This window comes from Clytia hemisphaerica, unplaced genomic scaffold (assembly GCF_902728285.1).
Source record: "Clytia hemisphaerica strain Z4C2 unplaced genomic scaffold, Clytia hemisphaerica genome assembly, whole genome shotgun sequence".
Lineage (NCBI taxonomy): Eukaryota > Metazoa > Cnidaria > Hydrozoa > Leptothecata > Clytiidae > Clytia > Clytia hemisphaerica.
In genome coordinates, this window is record NW_027103917.1 from 594,278 (window position 1) to 616,508 (window position 22,231).

General features: G+C 35.1%; 1 protein-coding gene across 1 annotated transcript; it reads right to left on the minus strand.

The window, feature by feature from the left end:
- Positions 1–11,568: 11,568 nt before the first annotated feature.
- On the minus strand, positions 11,569–13,563 carry LOC136809512 (uncharacterized). The gene is made up of 3 exons (XM_067066050.1): positions 13,471–13,563; positions 13,002–13,064; positions 11,569–12,159 (listed from the first exon to the last, which is right to left on the minus strand). Exons 1-3 carry the CDS (start codon positions 13,504–13,506, stop codon positions 11,569–11,571), a joined length of 690 nt encoding a protein of 229 aa, XP_066922151.1. The 5' UTR covers positions 13,507–13,563.
- Positions 13,564–22,231: the final 8,668 nt, after the last annotated feature.

Here is a 22,231-nt window from a genome sequence, read left to right on the forward strand (position 1 = left end):
AGGTTTTACAAATTTTTTTGCTGTCTGTTTGCAAAACTTTAACATTTCTACTCTGTTTCCCAAAGTTTCTTTTTCAAACTTTTCAATTTCAACGATATTTTTCAATCTGTTAAAGAAAGATAGCTTTTTTCTAATGGCCCCAAAACGTGTGTTTGAAATTTTAGGGATTTCTTGAGATCTATTTAAGAGTTTCAAATTCGTCACTTTTCTTCCCCGACGAAATTTACAATTCAGTCACTTTCACCATCTAAATTGTCCAAATGAAATGATATCCTTCACTAGCTTTGAAAAAAGATCTTGTAATTCGACGTTTAAAGCACTAATTTTGGTTAATAAAGGTGTAGAAATTTTAATTTTGGTTGAGGTTTGAAAAATCGGGTAATGGTAAAACTGTTTGGCAGGTAGGTAAATAAAATTTTTGGTCGGGTGAAAAAAGTTTTGGGGGAATTTGGGTCACCCCCCCCAAAGTTTTTGTCGGTCCCCGTTCGGTCACCCCTCAAAGTACCTTTGTTTTCGTCACTTTCCCCCAACATTTTTTTTTGTTATTTTCCCCTTCGATAATTTTTTTTTCGGTCCGTTTCTTATTGGAACTTTTCTTCGCGGAACTTATTTTCGCGGTCGAAAAATAAATGGGAAATTTGCATTTTCAGGGAAATTTTAATTTTCGTCCGTTCTTTAATTTTAAATTTCGTTCTTTCGTAAATTAATTTTGTTTTTCCTTCCTAGATTTTTTCAAATTTTTGAAAAAATTGGAAAAAATTGTATTTCGCAGGTTCAAATTTGCGCGGTTTTCCCAAAAAACGCCAATTTTAATTGCCACGAGAATTAGTTCCAATAATGAATAGTTTTGGGCATATGTTTGATAAAACTTTTACAGTAGATCCCTGGTTGTTAAAACGCAGGTTTGGGATGCAAAGTCCAAACTGAAGACTTAGAAATTTAGAGATGACAATTTTGATTGACTTGACTTCTTAATTAAGTTTCTGAAAGGCAATTTAATTAGAAAATGGTTCAATTCACGTATGGAATATGCGTAAAATTTGACTTTTATTTATGCAAAAAAAATGAAGAGTTTGGCCAGTTTTTTGCTGATTTGACTTTTTATTTTTGCTTGAATGCTAGAGGTGTTCTTTTTTTTTAATATTTATTCGCGCACCATGCACCAACTAGAGAAAAACTTTCGACCTTCGAAGAGGACACGACCTTTTCGCGACGAACGGCGCGAATTTTCGACGCGACTGCTTTAATTTCGATCCCACAAATTCGAAACTCGATCACGATCGCTTTCGAACTCGACTTTGATCACATTTTTTTTTGACACATTTTTCTATAGTAAAAATTGAAAAAAAAGGGGTTTTGGAGGAGAAAGGATAAAGCGGGCAAAAATATGCCCATGCGAAAATATGGACTACAATTGTGAGTACCAAGCCCATGAGTATCTCGAATTCGAACAGCTAATAAATCGAGGTTAATCTTTTCTCTTGAAAACTTTAGCCTCTGATACTCAGGGTAGAAATTGGCGGCTACGGTCGAAAAGAGGTATACGTTACCTACCTAAAAAAATAGAAAAAAAAGCTCCCGAATTGAAATAATCGAATAAATTTAAAAAATCAATTAGCCCTAAAAGCGACTTTCTCGGAAAAAGGGAACTCCAAAGAAAACCGAAAAGAAAGCGAAACTCTCAAATTTCTCCTCGCCCGAACCCAATTTCGAAAAAACGAATAAGCTAAATTCTCAGTAGATTTTGATGTTGGTTGTTGGGTTTGATAATTTTGGGGTCAATTGGTTACGTTGTAATGTGGAATACTTTTGTGGCTCTCTTTGCAGGCTTTGGGGTTTGGGGTTGGGTTTCGTTTTGTTTGGGGTTTTAGGGTTTGTCTTGGTTTAGTGGATTTTCGTGTTATCGGGTTGGGGTAGGGTTTTGGTAGTTTGAGTTTGAAGCCGAGGTCAATGTTGGTTGGGATTTGTTTGTTTTTAGTCCTGTTTTTTTTGATTAAAATTTACCGTTTGGTTGTTAAATTTCCCATTGGGCAAAGGATTTGATATCAAAAAACCGGGATGGTTGTGACCCGTTAATGGTGTTTTTTCTTATTTGTATGGTTTTGAGTTTTTTTTTAATTTTTTTATTTTGGCTTTTATTTTTTTTTTTTTTTTTATTTTATTTATTTTTTTTGACACATTTTTCTATTGTCTTATAGTTGGTTTTTTTTAGAGTTGTTTTAAGCGTTTGTTTGGTGGTTTTTTTTTATTTTCTTTTTTTTGTTTTTTTTTGTTTGCTTTTTTAATTTTCTTTTCGCTGGCTTTCTCGGCTGCCCGCCTCAGGTTCGGTCAAATACTCATACTCGGTATGTATTTCCGTGTTCTCGGGAGAGACAGGGTTTCGGTCCATTGAGTTTCAAGCCGAAGGCTAGAGGTCAATCTCCTTGGTCGGGCGGGAAACTTTTGATTTTGCGCGGACCTTGAGCGACCCGCCTGGTTTTTATGCCTTGCTTCATTTGAAAATATATCACTCGAAACAAGGATTGCTAGATTCAATCCGTCATCAAAAATACGGCGCATATTTTAAGGCTTCAATTTTTCTTGCCTGAGAAAGGTTAGAGATTGACCTCTAGCCTTCGGCTTGAAACTCAATGGTTTAGTCTATAAGGAATTTGGGTTCATCTAGCCTTCATTCAGCACTTATCCGATAATTAGCCCGATTCGTCAACCTTGAAAACACGACAAAAGAGTAGTACATTTCACAATGTTGCAATCAGGTTAACACCTAAGGAAGTAAGATATTAGCGACGCTGTTCATGCCAGGGCAGGCCGAGCCAGCCAAACCCAAATGCTCCAAGATTTTGTAGTTTCTTGTGAGGATATTCCTAGTTTGGTGTCGAGTATGAGCGGAAAATAGGAAGGAAGCAGGGTTTGTTATTCTCAAGTGTCTAATAAACGTCCCCCCAGCTGGCACACAACGTTGTTTCAACGTTCATCTAACGTTATATGAACGTTATGAACGTTGTATGGACGTTGAAATAACGTTGTGTGCCGGCTGGGCCGCTTATTAATCTTCCAACCCCCTGGATCATATTAGTATCCCCTGCTTAATAATTTGAAACAAATTCTAGGTCAGGAGAACAACCCTCCCGCAATGAGGTCCCAACCATTAATTAGATTTAAAAAATATCTCCATCCCCTCGTTTATGATACACTCAGGTATGCCTCGAGTGTGATTTATTGTGCGTGATTGCCTTAGAACCTCTATGAAGAAATGCAATACATTATTGTACATTATTGGGAGAAACTTCCACGCACGAATAAAAAAAATTTCGCATGATGTAATTTTTGCACAGGAGAGAATTTTACTATATATTTTTGCGGATACTAAATTTTCGCGTGTATAATTTCACGAATTTTGAAGCAATTGCGAGGAATTAAGTACTGTTTAAATTTAAACTGTTTAAAAACACAATCGCGAATAAATTAAATACACGCGACTAGGCCGAAAATCGCAAATTTTTTGAAAAGAGAGAACGTTTTTTTTAATGGGTCGATGAGATTTCATACTATTTAGACAATTATACGTTGTGTTTCAAGAAAAATTAGTCTTTTTCTTGTTTTAACCTTTTCTAAAAAAACACGCATTTTTATAAGAATATTTATTATAAAATTGGCCAAAAAATTAAGAATATACTAAGAATATTTTCAGGAAGATTTCTCCTAAAAAGTTAAGAATATTCATGATGAATTGGAAAAACACCTTTCTTATAAAAAAAAAACGTGCATCCAATTTAGTGAATCGCAAAATTTAATACACCTTTCAGAAAATGGAAATTTTGTACTTTAGCGAAAGTTTAGAGTTTCCAAAATAAGCATAAATGTTCCCAACTCTTAGGTTAAAGAGTGATTTAGGAACGTTGATATATGCTTATAAAATACCTTAAAGGAAGAAGTTTTAGCGGGAATTTAACTTAGCGGATGGCCAAAAAAATTTTTCAGAGGGAATTCACTCTTCTCGAGATGCATAAATTTATTGTTGTCCTCGTTTTCAAACAGATTTCATTGCTATAAAATTACATATTCACAATGATAATTGTGTTGTTTACACCTCATGAGACATTTTGAATTTCAAGTACTTTTGTTTTAGAGTTAATGTTTGCCTTTTGGGAATTTAAATTGGTTTAAAGTTATAATTTCGTAGCAATGAAATCTGTTTTAAAACGAGGACAACAATAAATTCATGCATCTCGAGAAGCGTGTATTAAATTTGGCGGATGGCTGGAAAAATAAATTAATTTTAAAGGGAATTTAATTTGGCGGTTGTAGGATAGTTTTGGCCAAAATCGTTATCAAATATAAAGCAAAAAACATTTTTTAAGGCCTGAAATAGCACCAATTTGGGGAATGCGTTAAATAAAATAAATTTGGCGGTAATTTAATTTGGCTGATGGAGGAAAAAATAAATTTTGGCGAGAAATAAAAGAAAATACCCCAAGATATTTTTGCAAATAACACTATAGCTTTTTAAAGTATGAAAAACAAAAAAGGCTTAAAAATGTAATATAAAGATTTTTTCTTAAAAAGCTTTAAATTTCCTAGCTAGATGAAGCAAAATGACTTTACCACAACAATGTGTTTTTACAATACAATAATTAGTCTCATTTGTTACCTCTGGGTAAACACAAAACGAAAAAGTGCATTCCACTCATTCAACTCATTTTCACATCAGGTAACACCAAGTCCATAGTCTAATGTAGTGTATAGAAATTATCATTGTTAATGTCGATCAGCCAACTTTCACATAAAAATGTACTGCATGTAATTCCGAGTCTCTAAATCAAATGCAATAAACCAGCCGAGGCTGGAAGGTCAGCCAATAGAGCTTAGCTAGATAGCTTTAATAAGTGGGTTAACAGATGTAAGAGATGTACTGAAACAGAGTAGACTAAAAATGTTGAATACACGCTTTTTCTTTTATAAGAATAACTTCTATAAGAATATCAGGGTGAGATTTCGGGTTTAAAACAATAGGCCTATTGTTTAGAACAATAGAAAAATAAGAATAATGCTTACCCTCAACCAAAGTACACTATTCTTATAAAAAAAAGCGTGTAATGTACAAAATGTGAAACATTTGATAACAAGCCTGAGAGCTCCTTCACACCCCCCCCCCCCCACGAGAAACTCAAAGTATACTTCTCTTTAGCATTGTAGCACTGTTTTTATGACATCAAACAATTAAGCTATAGTTCATTACTATAAAATAAAAGAGAAACATAGTGTAATTAAACTTTTTGTTAATTTCATTCCAGTCAGTTATGATACATTTTTTCTGTTCGATGTAGACAATATCCATATCTGACCAAAGTGTTATACAAATAAATAAGAAAATTGCCAAAACGTCAGAAACTGTACTTTTTGTTTTACTTGATAAAACTCCAATGGGCTCTTCCAGAAAAAATCCGTTCATGGGGGGTGGTGGATGAATTGTCCAGGGGTATTGAAAAAATGCCAAAAAATTGCAATGTCCAGGGGGTAAATTCCAATGTCCAGGGGTAATTTTTTTTGTCCACGGGGTTGATTTGATGTTTGTCCAGGGGTATAACCCGTGTCCAGGGGGTTAAAAATCAAAATGTCCAGGGGTAATTCATGAAAAAAATAATATATCCTCCACCCCCCATGAACGAATTTTTTCTGGAAGAGCCCAATTTCACTTTAAACTAACAAGCTACAAACTTTAAGTCACAAAGCGCAAACTCCAGAAAAACACAATTTGCATCAAAAACTTTACAAAATGTAGTTCATATTTATAACATTTCAACAGGAACTGTATTTTGGTAGACTTGGTCAAATTACAGAAACCATTTATCAGTTGTCTGCAAGGGCAATGAGGTACGTAAATACTGACTGCTATTCAGTCAAAGCCAAAATTTGGCAAGGTCAGAAAAACATAATTTGCATCCAGTCTGCGTAAATAAATTTTGTAGTTTAGTCGCAAATGATAATCGAAAGCAAAACTTAAAATTCATAACTATGCGGGGAAGCTCATTTTTCCCCCGTTTTGCTTTAAACTCCCTTTTGATTGGTCTATGAATTTGGGCGATCGCCTTACCGCCTTAGCGGAATAAACACACGACCATAATAAATAAATTCAACAAGGCAGCGAAGTAGCAATTAATTTCAACTGGGAGTCCTCTCTTCTGTGCCAAGCACTGGCAGTGTTTTTTAAACTTTAAAACAATGTTAAATGAAGACCAGATGGATCTGTTGTTGTGTAACTTGGCGATATAATTCATTAAATTCTAGAAACCATTTTTCATAACTTTCTGCAGTCCGCTTTCTGCAAGTCTGATAAGAGATATGTATAAACTGTTATCGCCATTCATTCCATTCCATTATTCGGTCAAAACGTGCGCCAAAGTTAGGAAAGGTTAGAAAAACCACAATCTGCGTCCGGGAACTGCATGAAAAATAGTTTGATCAATTTCAACAAGAACTGTATATATTAATATTAATATAATTGATCAAATTCCAAAGACCATTTGTCATAATTTTGCAAGTCCAATAATAGGAGATGTGATGTCATCATTTGGTTCCCGTCATCTGACCGACCCTGATTTACGGTCAGCAGGTAGAGTTGGAGAGTCGGAAAGCTTTTCCGCTGCTTTGCTGGATTTCCACTGTCGACCTCTGCACGCTCTGTGTTTACAAGTTTTCAAATCGAAGTAGCGAGCCACATGCTAAATGGAGAGTAAACCGAAAACCAGTTTATCCACGGTTTCTCAATTTCTTAATTCGGATCAGTCCACACGACGGATTCCCTTTCAACAAGATGTAGCTGCTTCTTAAAAGAAAAATATTTTCAACCGAATGACCGAACGACCCCCACTTTTTAAAGTAGAAATGACGCGTCACGAGAACCAAACAATTTTTTGCGATTCGCCTTTTAGTCCAAAAAAGCACAATTGCATCCAGTCTTTATCAAATTTAGACAGTAGCTGTACTTTTGTAAACTTTATCAAATTCCAATAACATTATAATACCATCAATCCCACCTAGAGGCAAACAAGAAAAATATGTTTTTATTGCAAAAACGGCAATAAAAAGTATCAGAAAATTCAACATAAACAAAAACTTGAGCAAACGGCTTTAAAGCTTCAAAAGATATAGAAAAAGAGTCCCCTTGATGAAAATCATGTGTTTGATTTGCCGAGTTAAAAAATAAATGACAGAAATTGAAGCTTGCAACAGATTTATACTGGAAATACTTTGGTACAACACTGACTTTTATCACATCTGACTGTCGCTTGAGCCGCCATCTTGAAACACCACATTATGATCTGTTAAAACAACGTACGCTAAAAGTACCCAAAAAGTTAACCCGATCGGAAGAAAGTTGAGAAATCAAAGTGAGCACATTATGATCTGTAAAAACAACGTACGCTAAAAGTACCCAAAAAGTTAACCCGATCGGAAGAAAGTTTAGAAATCAAAGTGAGATCGGAAAATCGGATTTTTTTTTTGCCGTCTTATGATGCTGATGATGGAAGAAAATTTTACCTATTTGAATGCTCAGCTTAGGCTGACCAATAAATAAAATTTTCATTTCGATCTTCGTTCGTTCATCTTGCTTGAAAAATTTCCCATGGATGACTTGATGGTTTCTTATCTAACAGACATATAATAAATATTATAAGTGTCTGATCAGGTAATATATGCAATAATAACGTTGTCAAATGTACATCGAATCCATCCAGTCGTAAGTTATTATGTAGTTTAATTTCAGCTTTCTAAAATGCCTTGAAAAACAAGTTCAACATCAAGTTTCCATTTATAATATATTTTTAGCAATATCGTTGCACCGTTAATTCATGTTAAGCTGGAAAATAGAATGAAATTCAAAATAAATCATGTTGTTCGAAAGAAAGAGCCCTCAATGGGTTATTCCAGAAGGTCGTTCAGACCGCCCCCTGGATTTTTCACAAATTTTCAACGACTCGCTGGATTTTCATTATTTTTAAGGGGAACCCCCTTGGATTTTTTCCAGACATACCTGGACATCACACCTAAACGTAGGAAGTTGATTTCTGGAATAATTGATCAAAAACTGGTGAGAAAAAAACAAACACATATTCTCAAAATGGGCTCTTCCAGAAAAAATCCGTTCATGGGGGGTGGAGGATGAATTGTCCAGGGGTATTGAAAAAATACCAAAAAATTGCAATGTCCAGGGGGTAAATTGCAATGTCCAGGGGTAATTTTTTGTGTCCATGGGGTTGATTTGATGTTTGTCCAGGGGTATAACCCGTGTCCAGGGGTTTAAAATCAAAATGTCCAGGGGTAATTCATGAAGAAAATAATATATCCTCCACCCCCCATGAACGGATTTTTTCTGGAAGAGCCCAATGAGGAACTGCCTGAAAACATTTTTTGATATTCAGCCCAGGGAATTCATTGTTTCTTGGTATAAGAAAAACCCTCCGACTTTTCTCCAAAGCTGAAATTTCTGAGTGCAAAAATTCCAATTATATATTTACCCTGGGTCATTTAAGCAATTCAAGTATCTAAGGACTATGAAGGTATTCTTGGGCAAAATATTGAAACGAACTTCACTTAGTGTTTTTAAAAGTCAAAAGAGCCTTGAAACTAAAACAAGCAATAGATTTCCAATCAAAAAATGCTGTAAAATAAAAAGTCCCAACTATTTTGCATATAAATATCAAAAGATCTTTCTTGTGAACTGAAACTAAAGATAATGTAAATGAAAAAAAGATAAATGAAAATATAAAAAACAAATAAAAGACGGACAACTTAAACAATAGGTGGTTAATTCTGCTATCCTAGAAGCACAACAGTACTCATATATTACCAAGTTTAACATTAGAGCTTAATATTAAAATTTATATTCAAGCTTAAAAATCTTTGACCAACCACATTTATATTAGCTGTAAATAAATGTATGCAACAAATGTAAACAGAAAATTAAATTTTAAAAACGCCACAAAAAGAGATCAAGGAACGTACTATTTATTACTGTCCAAAGGACAAAAAGGTCTATGATTCTTTTTTCAAATTCAAATACGTTGAAACATTCCTAGATCCACTTCTTAAAATAAATTTTTTTAAATGGAACTGGCTCATGATTATATATCAAATAGAAATACAACTAATAACAGATAAATATTAAAAAGTTAAAATGACTAACCAAATACAAACTTTTTGAATTCACAAACTCTCGTTTGTAGTTTGAGTCTAATGATTGAGCGACGTCATTAGCTCCACAAATTTTAAGATGGAGAAAAAGAATGCAGAAAACTAAACAAAAATCTAGGATGAGACCTAAGGCCTTCCATTTTCCAGTTTAACTAAATTGAAATGAATGGAAATGTAAAAGTGTAAAATAAGTATAAATGGTTTCCAAAACAAGGGACTGTTTCTCAAAGATTTTAGCCTGAACTTAAGCTAAAAATTCTTGAAACAAAATCAAAGAACCATGACTTCAGAAATTGAAAACAAAATCAAGATATTTTCAAAGAAATATAAAAGTTAAAAACTAATGAAGTCACGATGCTAAAGATCGCCTTCAAATTCAATGCCATCAGTAACTTCAAAGAATTCTTCATGTCTAATGGCTGCAAAAAAGCGATTTCTGAACTGGCGCATAGATGTGTAACCTCTTGGCAAATACAAGATGTTAAAGCACATTTTCGATCTTGGTAGTTGATCACTGGATGGGTCTACAAATTTGACAGAAATCTGGAGACCTGGATAAACGGAATGGGAGCCGGTTACGAATCTTGTCAATCCAAGGAGGTCGTCAAAATCACATGATCGAATAAATCGGTGTAAATAAGTGGTTAATTGCTGGTCAGATCGGATTTTCTCTTCGGGGTGCAAAGCTTCAATAATATTTTCTGCAGTTGGAATTGTACACTTGTAAAGGGCATCTAAGCAGTCAGGTCCAGCATTTTTTCCAAAATTCTCCCATACCTGTCGAAATTACATTCATTTCATAAGGTACAGCTTCTTATCAGTAGAACATTACTAACTTTCAAAACAAGCTCTTTGATATTTTGCTTTGTAGGTAAAGTAAACACTCCAGCATCACTAAAAACATTGAGTATTGCCTGCGTTTCTGTAACAACACCATTTTCAATCTTTTTTAAAAGATCACTTTCTGCAGTTAAAACAAACCGATGAAAGGACGACCCAAGGTCCTCACTTGACACATTGCCAAACAATTGATGCTTTAAGGATGCTTTGCACAGTTTCACTGGGAAAACTTGATATGTTACGAAGCCATGCGTTATGATTATTCCTATAACATTTAAGTCATTTACAGTAAAGGAATGCGTTGGCACACATTCTTGATTACCGTCGCAGTTTTCATATAGCTGTTCAAAGAAACATGTGTAAGCTTCGCGTGTCACTCCGTCTCCTACTGCATCTTCTCCCTTAAAGCAAAATTTGAATTTGTAAACAGCAGTATCATCAAAACTTTGATACGCAGCAAGAAAGTCTTGAAAAATATTATCTCTGTTCACAATAAACATTTCCTCTCTTGATAGCTTCATTTCTTCCAAAAGACGAAGTTGTTCTAGCCGCTGGTAGTTTGGTGGAGCTTCAACATCATTAAGGTTATTCAACAAATTGGGATCACCGGCCAAGTTAGGAGCACTGAAAAAACTGGAATCACCAATTAAGTTAGGTACAACAGACGAGTTGGTCACAACAGACGGGTTGGTCACAACAGATGGGTCGGTCACAAGAGACGAATTAGGTACAAGAGACGAATTAGTTACAACAGATGAGTTAGGTTCTTCAGCAGCTGAGATTTGTATGATGTCTTCGTTGTTGAAAGCGGATGCAAAATCTTTGAACATGATGTCACCATCCCTGGACATATTAATATTGTCACTTCTTGAAGCCATGTTATAGACTCCCTGATTTATTTTTTCATCTGGGAATCTAATAACATTATCACAGTCTGTTAGTTGAAAAAAAAGGGGATCATTGGTAAGTGATCCCACCCAAAAATACACGTCCATCATTGTTTGGTTGTGGAAGAACATTCTAGTGATATTACCAATAGTAGGGTGTCTCACACGTACAATTACATGGTCATCTTGAAGGTCAGCCTCGGGTTTCACCAGTGATCTTCTTTTTTCCATTATTTGATTGATTTTTGCTTGCTGTTCGATTTCAGCAGCTTGTTCTCTTTGTAGTGTTATTTCATTCTCCCTCTGATGTTCCATTTCTCTTTGGCGCTCAACATCTCTTTGGCGATCAGCAATCATTGATTCTAAAACTGCCTTATCTATTTGCATTCTGAGAGCATCACGTTCTTCGCTTGATCCTATCAGCATTCCTCCATTTGGATTTGTCTGTCTTGGTGCTGCAGTTTGGGTAGGGCTATTTTCAGGGGTAAAATCTGGAATTGAGTTTATTTGTCTTGAAGTTGGTGTAGGAGTGCTGACAGGGGTTAGGTGTTCACTTGGATTCACTTGTCTTGGAGTTGATTGATGGACAGGAGATGTAGTAAGAGTGTCTAGGTCAATTTGTTCACCTTCGTCGCTGTCAATAAAACTAGGATGGCTTAAAATCTTTTTGTTGGTTCGACTTCTCCTTTGTTAAAAGAATTATTTTTGGTCGCGGAAGTTTGAAGAGCTTTACATAACTTAATACTGTGAAAGGAACTTCACTGTCATTTGGATATGCAAGAACGTCTGGAATTGGTTGATCACGTTCATCGACAAGATGGAAAAAATAATCTTCTTTAGCACCATCTGCAACTTTAGCTACCTTGAGTTTCCAGAAGTGTTTGATGGCCTCTGATAGCACTTCATCTTTTCCAGCACTCAAAGAAAAATCGAATTTAACACTGCCGCCACCACGCTTTCGCTTTATTTGGACATAGCGATCTAACTTTTTATCAAACACCTTCCATGATATGTATACTGCTCTTGTTTTTTCTTTAGGTGGACTCTTTTCAAATGACTGTCCGGCTGCCATTCTAGTTTTTGATCCTTCTGCTATCGTTTGCTTAAGGTGAACTTTTCTGGTATTTGTATCCCCCTGTTGGCACAAGATTCTTAAACGAATTATGTCTCCATCAGCTTCTAATCCATGTCTCTTCAGAACAGCATCATCAGCATTGATAATGGTTGTTTCATCAAACTAAAAAAAGGTTAAAAAGGTTAAAACTGTTAAAAAAAAAATTTAAAACCTAAATAAGTCAAAAATTCTATTTTTAAAAGTGTGAAATAATGCTAAAAAAATGGCTATCTTATAATGACATCCATGACATTCACTGCAGGCATGTTTCTAAGCACTTTTTTATGTCTGTATACCGGCCAAAATACTTTTTGAAACCCAATCCAAAATAATAAAAATCTTTTCTAGAAAATTTAAACTTGTTTGTTGTTTACAAGCAAAAATAACAAATTATATATATCTACACATTCTACTACCCTATGAACCTCCACCAGGGCTTGGCTCTGGACCCACTGTGGGGGAGGGTTTAAAAATGCCTACAAAACCCAAAACTTTATGGATGCACAGTTTGTTGAGAAGATGCCCTTTCAGACTTATTAGAAACTCAATCTAAATTTACAAAAAACAGCCCCAGTTCAAAGTGCTTAGAAAAATCACTGCAATGGTGTTTTACATCTTTCTTTCACAGTTGCCTGATTTTTAATATTATTAAAAGTGATTATCATTAATAAGATTTTGAAAAAAATAAAAATAAAAATAAATTTTTCCACAAAATTGTTAAAAAATGCAGAAAATGAAGAAATTCAATCACCTAACACTTTTTCTTTTTATGAGTATTTATAAAGCTCATAAAAGCATAAAGCCAATGTTGGTAAGCATAATATTTAAAATCCTATCATTACAACAATTTGAAAAGTCGAATAGGCTCTTCATTCTATTAATTGCATTCAAAAAAGATGAAAAAAAATCTGTCGTTGGTCTATCATCAACCCTAAAAATATTTTGAAAGATGAAAGAGAGGACACCTTCTCTTTGATGAAAGTTGGAATCAAGTTGTGTAGACCAAGTTCTTCAAGATATTGTACCACCTGTTGAGTAGAAACCAAAGGGAAATTCAGAAAGAAGCCATTAATGCTGATAGTAATTGAAACATGAACGTACAATGTCAAAATGTATGGGTTTCAGTCTGTTCACATTCATTCATTTGGGTAATTGTAATTTTGTCAAATGGGTTTACAAAGAATCAAACAGAATCCTTTATAAATGCCGAAAACTAAACAATCTAATCTAATTTTACTTTTAATGAAGACAATAGACTATCGATTTTTCAAATCATTTCAAGTTTAATCAAAGCTTGTTAAAGACATCATTAAAGAAAGAAAACTGAGCAGACTATATTTCTTATTGTCACGTGAAGATTATACCCACTATAAAATGACAAAGGTTTTTGTAATCACTAATAGTCTAATGAGGGTAATACAAACATGAACATACTTTTTCTATACTCTTTTCTCTTTCGTGTAAAGCCATTTTTTGATGTTATGTCGAATCAACAGTTTTATATCTAGAGAGAATAGTTAATAAAATGATCAATCTGTTGTAACATTGATTTAGTTACCATTTTTAAAAGAGTTAGATCTTTCAGTTTTGTATTATGGACAATTCTACAGCATAATTTGCTAATATTTTCTTTTCTCTGTTGATTGAGAGACGTTTCAGTGTTGACTGAAACGTCTCTCAATCAAGGGTCTGGAGACCAGTTCTAGTCCCAAAAAGCAATAGGCCTGAAATCAACTGAAATGATAATCGTTTTGGGGTCGACTGAAGTAGTAGTAGATAGTTGTATCTACTACTACTTCAGTCGACCCCAAAACGATTATCATTTCAGTTGATTTCAGGCCTATTGCTTTTTGGGACTAGAACTGGTCTCCAGACCCAAAAATCAAAATTTAATCAATATGAAAACCAGCCAAGGAACAATTGTATCAAATTTCAGCTTTTTGCTTTTAACAGCAACCATGTCAATGAATGTTTTTGTAAACAATTGATACAGAATTTAAACTATCTTAATTACAATGAAACCCTACAAGGAAAGGACAATTGCTGTCTTTATAATAAGCCTGACTAAATATCAAAATCAACAATAGACACCGTCAACTGCTCTAACTTTGGACGATTGGTGAAAACATGGGACTGTTGCATATCTGGTCTGTATTTTCACTTACTGTAAAATCAAAAGAGAAATCGTGTTGTATTTTTAAATACACCGTTCCTTAACCCAAATCAAATGACTTTGGTGGTTCCATGAAATGGGAGCCGAATTGCCGTCCCATGTTTTGTCAGATAGTCCCAAGTTAGAGCAGTTGACGGTAACTAGCCATTGTGTATTTTATTATAACTATGTCAGACCAACATTAAATAAATCGGAAAATAAAAAAAAAATAAATAAAAATTGTGAGTATCAATTTTAAAAATTAAATTAATTTAAAAAATTTTATCAATCAGTTATCGATTTTATTAATTTTAGATAATAAGTCCATTGATTGCCAGTAGCGTAGACAATGATCTGAGGAGAGCAGACTTTTACGACAAAGTACTTATCGGGGGGGGGGTTGTACTTTAACGGTGTGACGGGATTGGCCTTTTCTTAGGGAAAACGGTATTTTAAAATCAGACGGTGACGGTATTTGGCCTTATTTTTTGTCATTATGCCGGTATTTGAGCCTGTACAAACCGGTGTGACGGTGTTATTAATTTTTTAATTTTCGGGATTCCGGGATACAGCAAAAATTTTGACCTAAGTACCGTGACCCGTCTCATGTCGACATCCCTCCTCTAATTTCGACACCCTTTTTATCAGCTGAAATTGATAGAAAGGTTGAAACTGTTTTTCTTTGCTTAAATGGTCAGAGAGGAATTATTCTTTTTCAATCAGTGATTCAAGCTTTCATATTATTCCTGTCTCTAAAAAAGGGTGTCTGAATTAGACGAGGGATGTCGATATTAGACCAACTTACGGTAAATGTTCCTTCACCCCTGGAAGACAACCCTGCCGACGCACCAGACTTTACGAACACCGGGCGGACACACAAAGTCCTGTGTTGGATGAGGATGCGTCCGGTGCGCATTATTTTTTAAATAAAATTTTTTTTGTCCGGTGTCCAGAAGTTCAAAAAATTAACACCGGAACTAACACCGGACAAAAGGTTTCTGATGTGACTGAGAGATACTTTTTGGCACTGGATAAACACATTGGACTGTCCGGCCGGTGCGTAGCGTCAACAGGGAGGACCCTGCCGACACACCGGTGTATTTGTCCGGTGGCAAAAAGTATCCTTTCACTACACCGGACGCAATAGACCTTTTTTCAAAGAGGACATCCTGTTGAATAATTATGTAGTCCAGCCATAAAAACAATGATAGAGTCATGCATAATTACTGTATCATGCATATTGTAATAATTATGCATGGTTTCATCATTGTTTTTCTGCTGGACTACATAATTATTCAACAGGGTGGCCTCTTTGAAAAAAGGTCTATAATTCCGGTGTCAGTCCGGTGTGTTGCATACAAGGAATTTTGGACGTCGGACATTTATGAAACAAAAAACTAAGAAACACCGGACGCACCGGACTGGTCATGTCCGGTGTTTTGATTGTCTGGTGGGAAAAAATATTCTTCTCTGACACCGGACATCCGACTTCCTTAAGTCCGGTGTAGAAATTGTCCAGTGGTAAAAAAAATTCTCATCTTACACCGGGCCTGGCTGGAAAAGGGCTGGTTTTATCTATATCAGATATTTTTTTTCCCTCTTATACGTAGCTAAATCTCTGGAAATTTTTAACTCCGAGGCACCCCAATAACTAAAGGTTTGTACAGAACTCCAGAATTGATAAATGAACTAGCCCAATGTGTAAAAACATTATTTTTAAATGGATGAAGAATGCTTACTTTAAACACCTTTAAACCCAGCTTCAAAACTGTCCAATGCTGCATACAGATATGTCATAAAATATACGTACAGAATATACCTAATAGAAATTAAAAAAGAATACTTCTTCTTCTAGTCTGCCACGCTTCAACCATATATTGGTCAAATTAAATTCTTCATGTTTTCAGATTACTAAATCAGGCTCTTGCATTCTTGTTTCACCTGGATCCTTTCTTTGGGACTTCGTCAGGACTTCATGTATAAAAACATAATAATATGTGTATTCTTATAATGATAGTATGATAAGATGATAAAATGATAGTATGATAGTATGAAATCTTTGATAGTATAAAAGTATGATACAATGCGAGAATGATGGTACTATGGTATTATGGGTAATGTAAATTGCACATAATACGATACACTATATATGTTAATTTATACATGACCCCCTAACCATTTCTTTTCCGACATTTTTAAAAGTTATATCACGTGACTTGTGATCACGAAGTTGTCTCGCACTATTACCTGACAGTGCTGCTAGATATCGGAGTGTTATCTAACAGTGCTGTTAGATATCGGAGTGTTATCTAACAGTGCTGTTAGATATCGGAGTGTTATCTAACAGTGCTGTTAGATATCGGAATGCTATCAGACAGTGCTGTTAGATATCGGGTTGTTATCTGACAGTGCTGTTAGATATCATAGTGTTATCTGACAGTGCTGTTAGATATCGGAATGCTATCTGACAGTGCTGTTAGATATCGGGGTGTTATCTGACAGTGCTGTTAGATATCAGAGTGTTATCTGACAGTGCTGTTAGATATCGGAATGCTATCTGACAGTGCTGTTAGATATCGGGTTGTTATCTGACAGTGCTGTTAGATATCATAGTGTTATCTGACAGCACTGTTAGATATGGGAGTGTTAGCTAACAGTGCTGTTAGATATGGGAGTGTTATCTGACAGTGCTGTTAGATATGGGAGTGTTATCTGACAGTGCTGTTAGATATGGGAGTGTTATCTGACAGTGCTGTTAGATATGGGAATGTTATCTGACAGTGCTGTTAGATATCGGAATGCTATCTGACAGTGCTGTTAGATATTGGAGTGTTATCTAACAGTGCTGTTATATATGGGAATGTTATCTGACAGTGCTGTTAGATATCGGAATGCTATCTGACAGTGCTGTTAGATATCGGGTTGTTATCTGACAGTGCTGTTAGATATCATAGTGTTATCTGACAGTGCTGTTAGATATCGGGTTGTTATCTGACAGTGCTGTTAGATATCATAGTGTTATCTGACAGTGCTGTTAGATATCATAGTGTTATCTGACAGTGCTGTTAGATATCGGAATGCTATCTGACAGTGCTGTTAGATATCGGGGTGTTATCTTACAGTGCTGTTAGATATCAGAGTGTTATCTGACGTGCTGTTAGATATCGGAATGTTATCTGACATTGCTGTTGTTAGATATCGGGTTGTTATCTGACAGTGCTGTTAGATATCATAGTGTTATCTACAGCACTGTTAGATATGGGAGTGTTATCTGACAGTGCTGTTAGATATCGGGGTGTTATCTGACAGTGCTGTTAGATATCGGAGTGTTATCTGACAGTGCTGTTAGATATGGGAGTGTTATCTACAGTGTGTTAGCTATGGGTGTGTGCTGTTAGATATGGCATTTCTGAAGTGCTGTTATCTGCTATCTGACAGTGCTGTTAGATATTGGAGTGTTATCTAACAGTGCTGTTAGATATGGGAATGTTATCTGACAGTGCTGTTAGATATCGGAGTGTTTGTTATCTGCTTGAGCATCATAGTGTTATCTGTGCTGTTAGACCTAGTGTTATCTGTGTTAATCTCGGAATGCTATCTGACAGTGCTGTTAGATATCGGGGTTGTATCTGACAGTGCTGTTAGATATCAGTGTTTTACTGACTGTGTGTGAGATATCGGAATGCTGTTATCTGACTAGTGCTGTTAGATATCGGGTTGTTTATCTGACAGTGCTGTTAGATATCAGAGTTATCTGACAGCATGTTAGATATGGGATGCTTATACAGTGCTGTTAGACAGTGCTGTTAGATTTGGGAGTGTTATCTGACAGTGCTGTGCTTATGGAGTGTTATCTGACAGTGCTGTTAGATATTGCATCTGTGTTAATCTGTAGTGCTGTTATCTGTTAGATATGGGAGTGTTTATCTAACAGTGCTGTTAGATATTGAGGAGATGTGCTATCTGACAGTGCTGTTAGATATGGGAGTGTTATCTGACAGTGCTGTTAGATATGACTGTGCTGAGTATGGGATGTTATCTGTGCTGTTACAGTGCTGTTAGTTCTTTAAATGCAATCAAAAATGCATGCAAATGCAAGCTAATTTTTTACAAAAGTATTTTCACAAAACATTAATAATGAAATTGGATTAAAATTGTAAAAAAGCGATTCATTTTTTTATATATAAAAAAATTGCGTAAAAGTAAAAAAAAACGCGCACATTTATATGGCACTAAGGAGCCACCGTAGAAAACAAAAATATTTTGTTGCTGCATTATGATTATGTTACGTAATTTCCTGCCTGCACAACATTTTCGATCGATCGATTATATAACTTTGGCATATAACTCTCTGTGTGTCTGTTTGAAGCACTGACCTTTATATACCCTGGACACAGTTTCTTGACACCGGCCAAGCAAAATCTTTGATCAGAGATTTTTGAAAGTGTTACTAGTGATAGCACTACTCAATGTTGGTGAAACAAAACCGGAAAATTTGGTTAAATTATAAATTGACCCACCTCGAGAAATGCTACCATTAGGGTACCATTTTTCTAAGAACTTTGCAAAGATGGTGGAAAAAACATTACCTTAAGGGAATAAATTAATGCGAGTATTAATTAATGCGGAATAAATTAATGCGGAATTAATTAATGCGAATTTGGCCCTTTTTCGCAAAATTAAATTCCGCAAAACTTAAAAGATTTCGGCCATTCGGATTAATAAATTCCGCATTTTTTTTCTAAAATATCGATCCACTGCTCGATGATGACGAAGGTACGGAAATTAACAAAGAAACGCAGACAAACACAGATGATGTTAAGTTCTTTGTGACACTAATGGAAGATGAAAGCGATTCAGAGGATGATTGAGAGTATGACGGGGAAGAAGTCAGAAACATCTTTGAGTTTCTCAATGACGATAACGAAGATGAATAAAACATTTTTACACGTTTTGTTTGTATTTCGTTGGAAATGTTTTAGTTCGTTCAGTTTCTTCATATAATTATTATAGACACTGGAAAAACAACGAGCTGAATTTTGCCAATTTCTCATGTACAAGCCTTGTCCGCAGTAATGACATTATTGTTCACCCTCCTTCCGCCATTAAATGATTTTTCGTAGCATTTTAATTGCACTTCTCATCAAAATACACTTATCCCATTCCCAAATGAGACTTTAAGTTCTCCTCCGAGATTCAAACTCATCTAGTTAATTAACAATTATGCGTCGTTATGACGTTTTAAATTTCGAGAAAGATGCAAAAACATGCTATGTTTAAGGAATTGAATTTTGACACCAGAAATTTTCAAATTTCAACCTCAATAAAGCCACCGTGCCACCACGTGCCACAAAAAGATTTTCATACCACAGTGTAGCTATGAGACTCACGTCTAATATATATCAATCTCAGCTCTTCTCGGAGAAATATTAGAAAGATATTCCCAATTCAAAATTTCGTGTTATTATAGGCATTTTGTTTGATTTTACTCGTTTGATGATGTTTTTCTCACATCAGATGTCATAAATGTATTCGCTTGGTATTCTAGCATTTACTTTCAAACTTTTAGCCAGCAAAAGTACGATCAGAAAAAGTTAGAGAACTTTTTAGAATTAAGAGTATTAATCACTTTTCAAAATCAGAGTCCTTCGAGCCGCCATGACAGTTGTCCTTTGCGGACACAGCCTGTACATCGATTGTTTTCTGAAACAATGGAAATACAATACTTCGCTCTCCACCGTTTCATTCGATGTTTATTCAGAGCCTCTATAATAAATCCATGCTTTCTTGAAAAGAAAATAAAAGATTTTAAAGGCTATTTCGCAGTAGTTAATTCCGCAAAATCTCTTAAAATGGGTCAATTCGCATTAATTTATTCCGCAAAACAAAAAGTTTTTTTGGGGTTGCTCGCATTAATTTATTCTGCATTAAGGTAGTCAAGGCAGTAGCGTAGACAGGAGGAACGCAAAATTTGTGTAGGAGAACAGATCTTTATGACACGGTAATTATCTATTCATAATTACTGTGTCATAAAAATCTGCTCTCCTACACAAATTTTGCGCCTCTCCTCCTGTTCACGCTACTGCAGGATATATAAAGGTCAGTGGTTCGAAGCAATTTCCATTTTGGTAGTCATGGTATACGGTCTGCTTTATCTAGATGAGATATCAGTTCTTTTCTTTCTCAACTTGCTTTGGATGAGGCTTGAGAATCCTGAGCTATTTTCAACGAGTTAAATAACCGAGTAATAATAAAACCTATTTACGAAAAAACCTAGTTACGAAAAAACCTAGTTACGAAAAAACCTAGTTACGAAAAAACCTAGTTACGAAAAAACCTAGTTACGAAAAAACCTAGTTACGAAAAAACCAAGTTACGAAAAAACCGAGTTATGACGTCTTATTTGAAAAATTATGATGCTACTTTCTATTGTCTAAGTTGGAATTTTTCATACCTCTCAATTTTCGAGTAACGTGTTCCGAGCCAGGAATAACCGACACTGGCTCAAATTTGATTTAGACACACAGACTTTAAAATCTTTTTGACAAGTTTTAGCATTTAATTTTGGAATAAATGTTGATTTCCTTGGAGGCACTAAAACTCGTAACAGACTACAGGAAGCTACCACTCTAGTTTTATAATATAAGATTAGATTTGGCATTATACAATTTGAATATTTTCCCTAATATTCTCACTGTTTTGGGTTAATTTCCAGGGGCCTATTTTTCGGAGGAAAATTTCCGGGTGGCAAATTTCGTGCCACCGATTCAAGCTACACTTATCAGATCGTGCACTGCAATGAAATTTTCCAAAGCAATACACCCAGATTCAAATATCTTAATTTGACTGAAAATAAAAATATTACATAATCGGTCTTCAAACTTAGTTACAATGGAAATACAATCTTGAAAGTCAGAAAGAGAAATGAATTTTAAAGACAGCTAATAAAAACCTCCTTTGTCTTGGGAATGCATCCGATTGCAGACAAACTTAAAAGACTACAGAGAATCTAAAGTCACACTTTGAAATAGATCTATTTAACCTTGTCTGGGTTTTTTCTCATCATAAGTAGCATATTTTATCTTTACCGTAAGATTCAAACGAATTTAAATTTAGTTTAAAGTCAATTTACAATAAAAGTACATGGTCAGAATATGTCGGCATTTCTGGTTATTTTATCGTTTTGCAGAATTTGAAATTCGGGCGATAATGACATTTTCTACTTTATCTAATCGGATATTTCGATTTAGGAGTGGTATAATGGCTTCCAGGTTATATTCTCAGCCTAGTCGGACCATTTACAAGCTTTTGGATTCTCAGATCCTTATCGTATCATAAGTCTTATGTTAAACTCAGAGTTAAAACTCTACTTTCCACACTTAAGGATCAAGTTGAAAAGGCTCTACTGTATATATTAATTATCGGATATGGGCCAGATTGCTCTGGTTATGACGCCGCAATGTAATGGCTTTATCGTCCTTTTATTGCCAAATTTCGAAACTGCTATCTTTTTAATAGCACACCGTTATGCAAACGTCATAATTATTACTTTTAACACTTGACCGAAAATCAATCCCACAATCCTTTTCGTCTTAATTAAAAAGTCGTGAAAGTCATTACTTTTTCTTTGTAGTTGAGTGTAATTTGCATGCAGGCGTAGTTAACGCGAAGGGTGATGGGATTGAATTTCGGTCAAACAGAAAAATCAATGTCTATTTTTAGATTCACTGCGGTATGCTATTGACCTTCTGTTCTCTCTTGCATTGAACGGGGAAAAGACAGAATGTCGTCTGTTTAAATTGGGTCTATGTTCTAATCTGCAAGGAAACGACTTAAAAAATTTCGAAAGATTGATCTCCAAATAACTCACGCAGGAACTACATATTTTTTGTAAGCAAGTGTCTATCCCTATATCAGGCTCACATTATGTTTAGCGTTCTATTGTTCTCAAACAATAGAGCCATTGTTTAGGAAATTTCAGCCCCACTGGGAAATTGACTTTGATTCTATCCCCATTCGAAGCTCAATGTTTAAAAATTGCAC

Excerpts from the sequence above, each read along its gene's own strand:
- LOC136809512 (XM_067066050.1), bottom strand. The coding sequence starts at position 13,506 with ATGGCTTTACACGAAAGAGAAAAGAGTATAGAAAAA. Across the intron at positions 13,065-13,470 it reads GAGAAAAGAGTATAGAAAAA|GTGGTACAATATCTTGAAGA; the intron begins GTATGTTCATGT and ends TCTACTCAACAG. Across the intron at positions 12,160-13,001 it reads CAACTTTCATCAAAGAGAAG|TTTGATGAAACAACCATTAT; the intron begins GTGTCCTCTCTT and ends ACCTTTTTTTAG.